This window comes from Ptychodera flava, chromosome 7 (assembly GCF_041260155.1).
Source record: "Ptychodera flava strain L36383 chromosome 7, AS_Pfla_20210202, whole genome shotgun sequence".
NCBI classification, from domain to species: Eukaryota; Metazoa; Hemichordata; class Enteropneusta; family Ptychoderidae; genus Ptychodera; species Ptychodera flava.
This window is the reverse complement of record NC_091934.1, coordinates 22,126,380-22,142,198: the sequence shown is the minus strand read 5'-3', so window position 1 is coordinate 22,142,198 and position 15,819 is coordinate 22,126,380. Positions and strand designations below refer to the sequence as shown.

General features: G+C 36.7%; 1 protein-coding gene across 3 annotated transcripts in view; it reads right to left on the bottom strand.

Moving 5' to 3' along the window:
- Positions 1-388: 388 nt before the first annotated feature.
- The window catches only part of LOC139137023 (zinc finger protein 708-like), a 30,157-nt gene continuing 14,726 nt past the window's right edge, over positions 389-15,819 (bottom strand). For 2 of the 3 annotated variants that reach the window (XM_070704943.1, XM_070704942.1), the window contains 2 exons: positions 4,665-4,787; positions 389-3,797 (listed from right to left, as the gene is read on the bottom strand). In XM_070704943.1, the coding sequence (XP_070561044.1) occupies positions 1,939-3,797; positions 4,665-4,787 (1,982 nt within the window). In that variant the 3' untranslated portion in view covers positions 389-1,938. The remainder of the gene's footprint in view (positions 3,798-4,664; positions 4,788-15,819) is intronic. The other variant, XR_011553292.1, reaches the window with a different exon arrangement.

Genomic DNA, 15,819 nt, shown 5'->3' with positions numbered 1-15,819 from the left:
GCTAGCAAATCTTGCTCAAAATGAAAAACTATTAAAGCTTTGCCGATATGTACGATGACGCAGTCACAAGAATCATGGAATTGCAATGGCAGCGACCATGCCATCAAGAATTTTATTCTTATCGTACTGCACTGACGTATGAGTGAGCTGCTTGCGAGCTGTTAAATTATTATCAAAAAATTCACATTCATAAATTTGTAAATTTATTAACACTTTTGTTATGACTGATAGCCCTAATACCCAGAAACTTTATTGGAGATTAGCTGATAAGAAAGGGCATGCTGTCAAATGTTAAAATTGGTGAAAATGTGCTGTGATCTCACCAACAATTACAAACCTTCTTTATTCAGTCGTTTTAATTCAACAGGAATTGTAAGCATACTCAGTATTAAGTATATAATTGAAATTGAATTTATTCAACAGATGCCTGTGTCAGAAAACAATCTTGGTGACAATATCAAAAGATTGGCAATTGTAGGGATTGGAAATGATCAAAATGGATCATCTGACACTATATTGTAGCCCTTCGTCTGAAAAATACTTTGGAATGTAAGAAAGTAAGCTACTCTGGATGAGATTAAGTTACCCTATAATCCTATGTTATGCAACTCAAATGCTGTCCTTCTTCATGGATGAATCAACTGTATTTAACTTATATGATGAGGAACAAAGCTGATGATTTTATTACAAAGTATTCAAACCTTGTACCACTTAAGGGTTCACTCCGGAATTTTGGAATTACACAACGCTGTATTTCTTGAGAAATATTTCACCTCATTTTTTGCATAAATATGGTTTGTAAATTGAATATATGATGGATGAAATGATGTTTCTACAAACTCTGACTATATCTTAAATTACCATACTTATTGTACTATTTAGGGTTTCACACCAGAATGCTTCTTGAGATTGTCACTCCGCTGAACTGTTTTACCACAATGCTTTTATTCACATGGCTTTACAAGTTAATGTATAATTATACATGATACACAATAGTGTGCCACCATATAAAAGCGCTACCATTATACGCAAATGGTCGAACTTTTTGACTTGAGCAGGTCAACATATGTTTTCAGACTATGCCTGTCTTTATGTTCTACCGCACTCATTACACTCATGCCGTCTGTTAGAGTTTGTGGATCAACATATGTGCCTTTCGATTGTCTGCATTTCCGCATGTTTTGCCACACCCTTTATACTGGCTTGATGTCCTTGTGGGCAGGGGTCAGTATATGTATCTTCAGCTAGTTTTTCCTTTGAACACTCATAAGGTCTGAAATTTGTGTGGGTCAAAATATGTTCCTTCAGATGGTTATTCTGTGTTGAATAATCTTTACGGCCCTGATACGGCTTTTGCGGCCCGAGGTCGTACGGCGGAAGGGCCCGAGCGTGCGAGGGCCCGTACGCCGTACGACCAAGGGCCGCAAAAGCCGTATCAGGGCCGTAAAGGTTTTATCATATACCTTATGGAATGATAAATATGTATTTTACATAATATTCAGCGTTGTTTAGGAGATAAAAATGCGTGCGATATCAAAATTTATCGCCATTTGTGTCAGTTTTTCATAAATTCGATGGCCGCTTTCCCGGCGCGGATTGACAACATAATGACGTCATTTGTTTACCTGCAGAATTCTAGAACGCGCAAAGCAACATCCGTACTTTTACGTGACCAACAGAGATCAAGGCTGAAAGCGAGGTGCAAGAAGGACAAAAGCGTGATGTCAGTTTCTTGAAATTTATACTAAACAGGCACGCACCTAGTATACACAGGATTTCACCAGAATTTAGAAATATAAGCTGATGTCACCGGCGCGGCTCCACTGTCGCCACGCGCAACTACGATCTGAGCGAGCAGACGTTTTCCTAATCTCGCGCTGGCTTTGTGTACGAATGGAACGTTTGCGGATAGCAACGCGCGTAGTAACCAGAATTGAGTTACTTCAGAAATGCACGCGATTGCCCATATTTGGGCACCGGGCCGGGGCGTGATACGTAAAAAAAATGCACGGATCTGAGGGCGCTTCCTCCCATAGGTTTACACAGGCACGTGAATGTAGGTATATGATAACACTCTTTACATTCATAAGGTCTGGTATTTGTATGGGTCAACAACATATGTCTCTTCAGATTGCTTTTTTGGATGAATGTTCTACCACACTCTCTACACTCATGTGGTCTGATATTTGTGTGGGCCAACATATGTGACTTCAGATGGCCTTTCCTATTGAATGCTCTACCACACTGTTTACACTTGTAAGGTCTGACATTTGTGTGGATCAAGATATGCGCTTCAAGATTGTATTTCCTCGCGAATGTTCTACCACACTCCTTACACGCATGTGGTCTGATGTTTGTGTGGGTCAACATATGTGACTTCAGATGGCTTTTCTGATGAAATGATCTACCACACTCTTTACACTTATGTGGTCTGATATTCGTGTGGGTCAACATATGTGACTTCAGATTGCTTTGCTGATTGAATGTTTGTCCACACTCCTTACACTCATGTGGTCTGATATTCGTGTGGGTCAATATATGTGACTTCAGATTGCTTCGCTGACTGAATGTTTTTCCACAATATTTACAATCATAAGGTCTTATTTTTGTGTGGGTCACCATGTGTTCCCTGAGATTGTACGCCAGTCTGAATGTGCTACCACACTCTTTACACTCATAAGGTCTGATATTTGTGTGAGCCAACATATGTCTCTTCAGATAGCATGACTGTTTGAATGTTCTTCCACACTCTTTGCACTCATGTGGTCTGATGTCTGTGTGGGTCAACATATGTGACTTCAGACTGCTTTGGTGACTGAATGTTCTACCACACTCTTTGCACTCATGTGGTCTAATATTTGTGTGGGTAATAATATGTCTCTTCAGACAGTGTGAGCGTTTGAATGTTCTTCCACACTCTTTGCATTCATGTTCTCTAGCAAGCGAATGGGTCAATCTTTGTAATGGCAGAGAGCTACTATATGAGAACGTTTTCCCACAATCTTTGCGTCCATATGGTTTTATGCCATTATGCATTAATTTATGACTATCAACATTTTGTGTTTGGTACTCTTGAAATGTTTTGCTACTTTCTTTGTAGAGACATTGTTTTACATTTGTTTGCATGCTCAAATGTCTGTTATAAGTGTCATTGTTTATGATGAATACTCGATTGCACTCTTTGCATTGATACGGTTTGATACTTGATTGTGTTAACGTGTGAGCTGTTAAAGTGCTTCTCAGGTTAAATGATTTAACGCATTTTTCACACTGAAATAGTCTGATACTTGAGTTTGCCAGCATGTAGTTTGTAAAAGTTCTTTTCTCAGTAAATGTTCTGCTAAACTCTTCAAATTTATCTTGTTGTACACTTGAGTGAGCTCCAACATGTGTCTTGTGACTCTCTTGGTTGTCATATCGTTTACTTTGTACATTTGCGTGGATCAAAATATGGTCATTTAGTTCACTTGTTAACATAAAAGTAGCATCACTCGCTGAACAGGAATTACTCTGTTCTGACTGTGATAGGCTATTTTTCAATGGACTAGGTTGGCTTTCACACCTCCAGCGGCTACTGCCCTTGACTTCTTGCAGATTGTGTACAAGTATATCACTTTCTCCCGTTTGAAAGCACTCTGCTGAACTGAAGAAGTCTTTGTGTGCTGTTGATTGGTTGTCCCTATGCTCAAGTTCAGTTTGTTCATTCAGGTCTTCTTCAAAAATTTTTTTACTAGATCTACTGAACTCCAATGTGATGAAACCATGTTGGACAAGGCTTTGTATGATTATTGATGTACCTGTAAGCAGAGTGATATATAAACATCAGTCGGTGGGAGTACCAGAAGTGGCATGGTATGACAATGAAGAGACAATGTAAGTTATGAATTTCATAGATGCTTTCAATCAATCTCTATCTGTCTATCTATCTATCTATCTATCTATCTATCTATCTATCTATCTATCTATCTATCTATCTATATATATATATATATATATATATATATATATATATATATATTAGATATATAGATATATAGATATTGTCTTTACAAATGGATCCTTGGCACTAGCTTTGCTAGAATTGTGAATGGAGTTTGCATATATTAGGTTGATTGTGACAGCAATATATTTATATCTACCTCCGCAAGATCTTTATACACACACACATACACACACACACACACACACACACACATATATATATATATATATATATATTAGAGAGACAGACAGTTAACTCAATTATCCTGAGATATTTTCTCATTTTAATGGTTTCGATGCTCCTTTTCATTATGTTTTTGTTGGTGTTGAAATTAATTGAATAATATTATTTGATGTATTGTAACACCACATAAATAATTATATGGTACATACAACCATATAAATGAGAGTGTAGATCTAAGGATAAATTAGTTCTCTCTGCTAATGAGTGTTGGATGCATGAAACTTAAGCTACTGTGTCTGTCTGTGTGTGCATGTTTGTGTGTACAAAAACCTCCACTGTTCTGCACCGTTCACACTGTACAGATATATACAATGGCTGATAAAACGTTGCAGTGCTGTTTTGCAATGTGATGCAAACCATTTGCTCAATTAATGAGGAAGGCTAAATTTTCTGGTAAAGACTTGATTAAAAGCTGTGTTCATTACTGCCCTATACTTACTTTTCATTGGTAATGCCTTGTCATGATATTGCCGACACAATGTTTTTGAAAGCATTTCAAAATGTCTCACTAGCTGATGTAGCTGGTCAAAATCTCTTGCAGCTTCACAAATCGCTGAACATTCTGAAATATATAAATGAAATATTTTAAAACCTTGCAAACATTAAAGCACCTACCAACTATATAATTTGACAATACAGAACAAAAAATACACTTATGATATGTCTGTCTCTGCTGTTGGTTTGACAGATAACTATGGTGAAAATTGGACTATCTCGTATTCACAGTGGATATCGAGCATTGACTTTTACGGATTATAAGTCAATAGTTTCAACAAGTGCAAAAGTCCCACAAAACACTTATTTGATAGATTTTTATGGAAACTCTCAAAAACGAGCTTCTTGACCAAAACTTGTATGTGTGAAAAGCATAGCATGCTATAGAGAAAGAGAGCTTATTACTAGGGGAATGTGAATGTGAGGAATATGTAATGGCCTATATAATTGCCTTTTAGATGAAAGAAATCTATAACGTATGTTAAATTTGGGAGTTTATATTAATATTTAGATCGCCCCATGCTGTACATAACAGGAATGTGAAAATAGAGCCTGCTGCCAGCAAAAGCAACCGGCATCAGTTGTCAGCTACAATTTGGCAGCTGTGAAGATTGAGTGTTAGTTTAAAATCAGGTCATTTCAAACAAACTTCATGTGTATTTCACGTACATTATACTGGTAACAGCATCACGGATTGAATATTAAGCGGTAGTCCCGCGTCCACACATACCAAAGCATGGGACATGAAATTCAGTCACTACTTTGCGCGCGATGCACAGTAAGTGAGGTTATCCACAATTCTCCGTGATCTGTACACACGGAGATCACTCACTGAACTGAAGCAAATTTCATCTATACGCAAAAAGCTCGGTCCATATTTCATAATTGCGACAACATAAGTTTTCATAATCATAGTTTTGTGATTTCCCGCTGTGAATTATGAGAAGATAAACCACTTTTCCGTGGAGCAGATAGCAATTTTGTAATTTTTTCAACATAGATTTTTGACACCTATACACAATAATTTCAAGGAAACTAAGGGAATAAGTTGCATCTGTGTTGGCAAAACAAAGAGTATTGATTTTTTAATGTTCATGACAAAGGAAAATTGCATGTCTGACAGGTGGTCTTATGAAACCATCCCAGTTGCTGATAACATTAACATTATCTTGACAAGTGTACAATTTTTAGCACACATTCAAACATTGACTTTTATTTAATTTACTTTTGAACTTTAAACATAATCGATAATTTTGTGACAAATAATCCTGAAATTAAATTCTAAGTTTCAAATTGTTAAGAAACTGATAAAATTGAAGAAGCCTTTAGCAAACAATGTCTGAGTGCACAAATCAAGGGGAATTGTTGATAGCCTTACTGTATGATGTCCATTACTTTGGGTCAAGCTAGCTATTAAATGCAGTCAACCCAGCTGGACACAGAAAGGTCAGACCATGACTTTGTTTTGAGCATTTTAAAGGCGGCAGTGCAGTGGGATTTTTGCAACAAAGTGTCATTGTCTGAACTGATGTACTTGGATAACAGGCACAGGAAATGATGGCCAATGAAAATGTATTTTCGTTGCATTTTGATCATAATTTGAATACAACCAATGACTATGAACAAAAATGGTTGTCAATAGGTCACCAAACTTTTGAGTGTTACTGTTGTCCATTATACTATTTTTCCTTTGGTATTAAAGTGTGCAAGTATTCACATCAAATGACTAGAAAATTAACTTCATTTGCAGAAAAAATATTGAAAAATAAGTCTTTTCTTGTCTTGTTAATGAAAAAATATAACTAAACTAAAAGATGATGGGCTACCAGGCATTGTAACTGAGCTACCAACTTCAGAAAATGTTAGCCAAAGTGAATAACTAGGGGAAAAGTTAATTTCAAGCCCTGTTTTAAAACCGCATACATACTTTCATATTTGCCACCTGTATTAAACCAAACCAAAATCTCTACATCCCTGTATAATGGTTGCTCCCTAATCTATACTTGTGGCCTTCCCATGTAGCTGTGATAATTGTAGCCCACCGACCATGCGGTGGCTTTTTCCATCATGTTGGCATTGCCGATCAGTATGCCAGTAGTGGTGGCGCTTCACAGCCAACGCAACAAAAAAATGGAGTGTATGTTGACACTTTGGTGTCAATAGTCAAGAGCTGTCCCACATGGCTATCGACACTCCCGTGACCTTCATAAATGTAATAACCTCCGTAAATGTAAGATTAACAACAATTGTAATAAAAGCAACGACAAAGGTAATAAAAGAGCCAGCCATTGATGCAACAACCTGGACACAAACGTAATACACAAATTAACCGTAAATGTAATAAACTTGAATTGTATATGTGATCATTTGTTTATCAATTCCCTGAGTAAATAATAAACTTCAATAAGATTAGTGTAATACTATTGCATACTTTCCTAAAACTACATTTCTTCTGAAATACAGAATAGAATACATTGAGAACCCTGTCAGACAACGGCAAGATAAGGACGTGGAACAACATTTCTAGACACTAATGATGGCGCAATAAGGAAGCGTCAAAATAGCTCATCAACCAGTGATACCACACAAAGTTTGCAACAGATAAATAACAGAGAAATATGCAACCTTGTCACGGAAACTTATGACACAAAACATATTGACGAGGGCTACTCATAATCGATGAAATAATTTAGCGAAATGGCAAAATAAGGGACGGGACAGAGATTACCGGGAGGGAGGGCGAGCGTCTTTCAAAGTGAATCTGAACATAAAATAGTGACACTAAAAAGTGTTTTGCAACAAAAATGTGACCTAGCCCGATTTCCCTGTGCAACAAACAATGATCCTCCCCCTGTGTGTCACAGCCAACATCAGTAATATTTTATTTGACTTACAATTAATTAGTTAAAGATATGATTAGGCGACTCATTCCACCAATTATGAAGGCTATATCGAAGTTACTGATTTCAAGGCATATGTGTAAAATCGAGGTCTAAGGTCCTGGTTATGTGACATTTTGGCAGAAAACTTTGCCCACATAATCATCTCTGTACATCACAAATTAGATCTCTAGCTCTATAGGCTAGCCTATTATTACATATGTGTATAATTAGTAAGGTACGGGATGATATGAGGGCCAAAGGTCACCAGCAACCCAAAATATTGTGCATTTTCGTCCCTTACAGGCCACTGTTCAATAGACAACTGAGCCCTCTACGACTGTTTACAGGATAACATATAGCCATAGCTTAGCTGCAGAGGTACAGGGCAGGTCTACGGTCAAAAATAATTCAGAAAACTTTTACTTTAAACAATTATCTTCGCAAAATTGACATGGCTTAACACCTTCATATTTGCAATATAGCAAGCTGGCCATATGATCTTTAAAGCCAATGTACAGAATTTTGATTGATCAATTTTTAAACAAATTAGGTCAGTTTTATACAAATTTATTTAAATTTATACAAATTAGGTCAATTTTAAGGGTTAAAATCTGATGGCCGCAAGAGAAAGGGTCCAGATATTATTGATGTGGACTGTGACACGTAGGGGAAGAGCCACTGTTTGTTGCACAAGGAAATTAGGGAGAATCACTTTTTCATTACCAACACTTTTAAATTTAAAAGCTCAGTATTTTACGCAAACTGTCGTTATAAAAAACACCGGCCGTCTCTCCGTTTAGTTTATCCCCTTCCTTTACCCAAACGGGATGCTGTATTAAGGGGACAATGGGGAGCAAGTGGCACCAGCAGTATATGGAATCGATCGTCCCTTTTGCTGTTTGTAGGATTTATTTCATTGTATATACTGTAGTTTCTTTATTTCTTTATTAATGTTTGAATTTATTTTTCAGTTTCTTTATTTCTCTATTTAGCTATTCCTCCATTTACGATTCGTCGATTATATTTAGCCGTTGACGAGAAAATATATTTCACTAGGGGTGCTAGGATGTCTAATTTTGTTCTATTGTGTTCAAGGTAGTGTTCGTATTGTGTTTACTAGATTTATTACATATACAAATATTTAAGGGCTTATTATTCAATTGCGATGACAAATATATTTATCATGTTTATGGTTAACAGGTATTACATTTAGGGGTGATTTTTATTATAAATTAAGTAGTTAATTTATTATGGGTGCATTATATTATTATATCACATCTATGGGTGCATTATATTATTATATCACATTTATGGAGGTTACAACCCCAGACCCCTTCTCGAATCCTTTCAGAATCAAGCAGAGTTACGTCATGCATTCCTTGTTTTTTTAATAAGTTCATGCCATTTTTGCATGGTTAGAGATATAAAGTTGTAGAAAAATATATCCCTTCAGGGTCAATAAAACCTGATTTTGTTCGTGAAGTTGACTATTGATACCCTATTGGTAGGCAGCCTACAATGTCAAATTGAGACTACAATATGATAACCACTGTGGTTGCAAAGAAAACATTCCGGGGATTTCTAAATAGCTACGTTTGTACGAATTTAGAGGCTAACTAGTGAAAAAAGAGGATTGTCAATATCCAAATACAAGGCCAGTAGGCTATTGACACGCATTGGCTAATAAGGCGGCCCTCTGTCGCACTGTTAGGACTGCAATATGATGACCACGGTGGACATGAAAGTATTCATAGAGTATTTATAGCCAAATACAAAAGGCCAGTTGGCTATTGATACCACGCTGTCAATAGCCTTGAGATACCTTATATGGCTATTGACCCCCGGGTGTCAATAGACTCGGCCTAAAAAAAACCGACACGGCCTAAAAACAAGTCGGCCACGACCTAGTTCCTACAACACGATTGGAACTAATTTGGGATAATTGGATAGTGAAGAAATGTCTGTTTAATCTACAAATGTAAGCTCATCTGCTTTTCTTCGTAAGTCATACACTTGTTCTTAAAAGTGATTTGTAATATTGCAACATTTAGCTATAAGGCACCTAACATTTTTGAGAAATTTGAAAAATATGAAGATCCAATAATCCCAAATTAGTTCCAATCGTGTTCTACATATGCTGTTGCGAACTCTTTATGTACTGCTTTGTGAACACACCACCGCTAAGTTGAGGGAAAGACAGGAGGGTTTATTGCAAAAAGGAGAACGTAAACGCCAACAAAGTATAGAACAAGCGACCTAGCGGCCGATATAGCTCCGCTGTGTTTATGTAGAGAATAACTATTTTTGACACATGTTGATGAAGAAGGAGGAAATCTTTGATAGCTCAATGCAGTGGCCAGAAAAAAGTGGCTAAAATAAGCTGCAAAAATACACAATTGAAGATTTCATCATACTTTGAATATATCACATCGGATCATCCCTAGGAACATGTCAACCAAAGCTATCTGATGAGTAGTTTTTGAGAATAAAATTTTCTGACCAAAAATGGCAACAATTGCCCCCCAAAATAAAAATTGCAGATTTCATCATAATTTCAAAAGATCAAATTTAGTTCATCTATAGAAACCTGTATACCAATTTTCAAAGCTGTTAGACCAGTACTTTTTGAGAAACACATATTTTGACCAAAAATGGGAAAAATTGCCCCAAAATTCAAAATTGCAGATTTCATCATTATTTCAATAAATATCATTTAGTTCATCTATGGAAACCTGTATACCAAATTTCAAAGCTATCAGATGAGCAGTTTTTGAAATACACATTTTTTGACCTAAAATTGCAAAAATTGCCCAAAAATACAAAACAACAGATTTCAGGAGAAATTAAATATATATTACTTAGCTCATCTGTAGGAACCTGTATACCAAATTTCAAAGCTATCAGACCAGTACTTTTTGAGAAACACGTTTTTTTGTCCAAAAATGGCAAAAATTGCCCCAAAATTACAAAATTGCAGATTTCATCATAATTTCTATAAATATCATTAAGGTGATCTGTAGGAAGCTGTATACTAAATTGCAAAGCTATCAGATGAGTACTTTTGGAAATACACATTTTTTGACCAAAAATGGCAAAAATTGCCCCAAAAATACAAAATTGCAGATTTCATCATAATTTCAATACATATCATTTAGTTCATGTGTAGGAACCTCTATACCAAATTTCAAAGCTATCAGATGAGTAGTTTTGGAAATACACATTTTTTGACCAAAAATGGCAAAAATTGCCCCAAAAATACAAAATTACAGATTTCATCAGAAATTCAATATATATTACTTAGTGCATCTATAGAAACCTGTATACCAAATTTCAAAACTATCAGACCAGTACTTTTTGAGAAATACATTTTTTGACCAAAAATGGCAAAAATTGCCTTAAAAATGCAAATTTGCATATTTCTTCACAATTTGTACAAATCTGAAATAGATCATCCCTAGGGACATATGTACCAAATTTCAAAGCTATCTGACTGGTAGTTTTGAAGAAGAAGATTTTTAAAGATTTTTTTACCAAAAATGACAAAAATTGCCTTAAAAATACAAATATGCAAATTTCACCACGATTTGAACAAATCTGACTGAAGTCACCCTAAGTAAACTGCATATTAAATTTCAAAGCAATTGGACAAGTGGTTTCAGAGAAGAAGATTTTTTAACCAAAAACACCAAAAAATGCCCCAAAAATACAAATATGCAAATTTCACCACGATTTGAACAAACTTAAGTGAGGTCACCCCAAGTGAACTACATATAAAATTTCAAAGCAATTGGACTTGCGGTTTCAGAGGAGAAGGCAATTGTTGACGGACGACGACGACGACGACGGACGACGGACGACGACGGACGACGACGGAAAATCAACCTATTTGATAAGCTCCGCGTCGCTGACAGCGGAGCTAAAAAAGCACAAAATGAAACGGCAAATATAAAGCGGTAAAGGGCATAGAACTTATAAGTGCCCTCGCAGATCTCAAACTAAGTACTATAAAAACTTACAATACAAAACAGTCAAAATAGAAGTAGCAAACTAACCTACAATAAAATATGAGCAAAATATATGGGAGAGGGCCCCTTCAGTCAAGCAACCGAGCAACGGTCATTGGCGACCTTGGGGTCAAGGTCTGAATGACCTTGATGATGAATCCATCCTGAGAGGCCGCAATGTGGGAAAGGGGTGGAATTCCCGAGAAATGGGGTCAGGATGGAATCCAAAGCCCAAACGAAGGAAGTATGACTGAAGTGACCCCCAAAAGGAGGGAAGAAATTGAGGGGCCTTGTGTAAGGCTGAGCGCGGGGTCTTGAAGCTGGTTGAGTATTCGGACGCTGAGATTTTTTGGCTGTCTTCGGACGTCCTTTGGCTGGCATAGTTGTTCGACGGAAGGGATCGTAAGCGTATCCGGACGTAGAGTAATTGGCTGAGCTGGTATGGCATGAGGGCCGACTCGCAGCGATTTTGACGCTGTTAGGGACTGGACGTAAATTAGCAGGGGGGGGAGGGCCGGGGGGATTTCGTAAGAGAGTGACCAAAAATTTATGACCCTCCCCCAAAGCAAGGCTGAAAAATTTATGACCCTCCCCCAAAGCAAGGCTGAACAATTTGTGACCCTCCCCAAGTTTCAAAAAAATAGAATATTACAATTGATCGAATCTTTAACGATCAAAAATTGAGGTGGGGATTTACAACACAGGGCAATATAGATGGATACCAGCAAGGGATGTCTGCAAATTTTTTATTTGCTTCTGCTTGTGACAAGACAATCTAGATATGGATGTCAGCCTTACCTAAGAATACTTTCAATGACATGGTGTCAGTCCCATTTGACCAGCATGGGTAAAACTAATCTTGTAGAAAAAATCTCGATTATTCTATGCTACAGATTTTTCAGTACTTTTAATAAAAGGGAAACCCCATGATATCTCTGCCCACACAATATTCAGTTTTAATTGTAATGATAATGGTTTAATATACTGTTTAACCCTTTCACCACCATGGTTTGGCCCAATCCCATTGTTATCAATGGTGAGTGTGGACCTGTTTACTGGGAATTGGGGGTGAACAGGTTAACTTAGTAAACCAATCACCAGATAAAGGAGTACTGGTATTCTTGTTTCCAGTGTGGTATGGGTGGATTGTTCTGGGGAACACCATAGGATAAACTCTATGATTAAATTAATTCATTGTTTGATTTTCTGCACAAGTTTGATGAAATGCTCTATTTTCAACTTTGTCAGCACACTTGTAAATGTGGAACAACCACAAAGAACAGTTTAAGACTTCACTGGACACAAAAAATGACACACTGCATGCTCAAGTGTCATCAAGCTAGGCTGACAAACTGAATCAATACAGAGCATATCATGCTAAAATACAGCAGCTAATACTGAAAAATTCTGAAATCTTATGAATTTATATAACTCTGACCTGCAAAGTAAACAACAAAACCACATCTTGTCCAAACACCATTGTTTCAAGTTACAGTGACTGACAGGCAAAACTAACAAAACAGCAAACATGGAATTTAACCATTTTCATGGCCATTAAAGGGACAAAGTCACTCATTTTTGACAAAATTTTGGTGATTTTAATTTCCTTTGAATATATATGCTTTTCTGCTGCTCACTTAAATGGGCTAAATTGCAATCTCTGGTTGTCACAGCTCAACTCATATGCATGCATGGATATAACATGTGGCTACTTAAGAATTTAATTTAAGGTATGTACCAAAAATTGTCACAGTAAATTTCACATGTTAATGTGCCTTATAAAAAGTGAGAATTGAATTGCAATAACCAGAGAGTGAGCATATTTCAGTGAGAATAATCTATCAAAAGAAATTTAAATGGCAAAATAATGTCAATAATGAGCAACTTTGTCCCTTTAACTTGGTACATATCTAGTAGAGATTCTTTTAATTCAAGTGTCAAGCAGCATGACCATTGCACTGCTGAAGTATTAAAATGGTGGCAATGAATTTTTTATAATTGGTGCATTGACAAGATAGTACTGTAAAATGTTGACAAAAATAGCTTTGTCCAAAGTATCATAATATTAGCCATTTGTGAACAGGGATGTAAGATTTCACCACCATGTGAACTCACAAATATTTCCAATATGAAAGTGCAGTCCTCTGCTGAGTGCCGAACCATGTACCGGTATGTTGAACACCATGGAGGTAGACACAAAGCATAGCATTATGTGAAAAAGTTAAAGTCTTGGTACTAGATGACCACTAAACAAGATTGGCAGTCCGCTTGTTTCAAAGCTATTTAAAAATTTTCTTCTGGGCCTTCATTATACTTGACCCTCTGTACTTGACCTGCAAGCTTGGTACGTACATGTATTCTGGAAAGTGACAGTAATTTCAACGTCATTTTAAGTCACAGATTCGTCATGTAAGTCATTAATTTCACTCAATTATTTCTGTCTGTTCTTCCTGACTGTCAAAATTGATAAAAGTCTAAGTATTGAAAGTACTTAATTTAATGATGATTTTCACAAATATGTTTCACTTACAACTTGACTAAATTGTCACTACTTCCAAGTGTGACTGTGAACATCATTCTAAAAATATTCAAATACCTTCAACGCATACAAGTTTGTTTACAAGTTTCGCGCTGTACCAAGAAGTTCTCTGGACGTACACTGTACATTTTAGCATATCATTTTCAGGAAATAAAGGTCTGTATGTTTAAATGATTGACTTATTGGCTTATGAAAAATATATTAAGGATCAGAAGGATGTTAATATTGCAATTCACAAGTCTCGGTGTTGTTTTCCAAGCAGGAGCGTACCAGGGGAGCGTATCAGTATCACCATGGAACTACCTAGCTCTGCGTGGCAGGACTGTGTGTTTTACCAGCGCGCGTTATACGGCCTCCTACCACAGGCCGTATAACGCTGGTAACACACAGCCCTGCCATGCAAAGCTAGGAGCTACCACACTCTTTTGGTAGTACCGTGGTATCATATATTGCTTTATGTAGCTGCAGTTCCGAAACTGAAGGGTTTGCCTTTTTTCGAGTTTAAGCTTTTAGATTTTAGGGTTTGATCAAGTTGACGTCCTACCTAAACAGCAGTCCAAATATTGAGGTACAACGGCAATATTGCCCTACGCTAGAAGGATATGTGTACCACCGTCGCTACGCAAAGACTACTTCCCCAAAGAGCTCTCTCTCTACCGGGTGAATACTCCTACCATTCTCTTAGGGCTCAGACTGCTACACCAAGTCAATGGCATATATCATGTAAAGTAGGCAGTAAATATGTACCCTTTCACTTTGGCTTTGAACTGCAGATGTGGAATGTTATGATTCAACAGACTGTCCAATAATTCCAATAATGAATGCCCAAATTGGCTCATAATGGACTAGAGCACACTTATACTCCATTAAGAGTGATTGTGATAAGTAATGCTCTTCAAATGTTTTCTTTTATATTAATGCACATGCATGTGCCTGCCATTTTTTCTAAGGAATTATAATTTAATATTTATCACAATATCAGTGAAATTCATAATTTTAGAATGTATCACATTGACAATTGAGGGAATACTGGAAACACAATGTGACACTGATCTCCATAACAATGATATATGGTCATGTACAATGTATTGAGCAGTTCAATCTCTACATGAGGAGGAAATATGGGAAAGTACAATGTACGTGTTTAAAATGTGTACAGATATAGAACTACATGTGTGCATGACCCCATTATTCACTGGATTTTATAATATTCCTGATCGACCTGTGTAGTCAGAGAACTGAAAATACCTGTACATGTGCTCATTGCACTCATATCAAATCCAGTTTTACAAAATGTACTATTGTGTTCCAGTAGACAATGAGAAGTTTAATTTTGGTCATGTTACCCTGTTTGTGGGGAAAGGTCAACAGAAAGGCTATGCCTATTCAAGCAATAATTTAAGCAAACAATTCAAAGTGTGGTCATGGATTGAATGCTATAGTGTGAAATTATGGTGTTTTAACATTGACAATACTTTGTCAATTTTTGTGCCTCGTTTCTTTGCTTTTTAAACATATCACAGAAAGCAGCCTAGATAATAGATGATAGACTGATCCAGATTTGACACAGAAGTGGCAAACACTATTTCATGACCAATCAAATCTCCATATTCTGAAATAACATTCGGATATCACCATATTTAATCAAGTTCAATCTGAATACGTGATCAACAT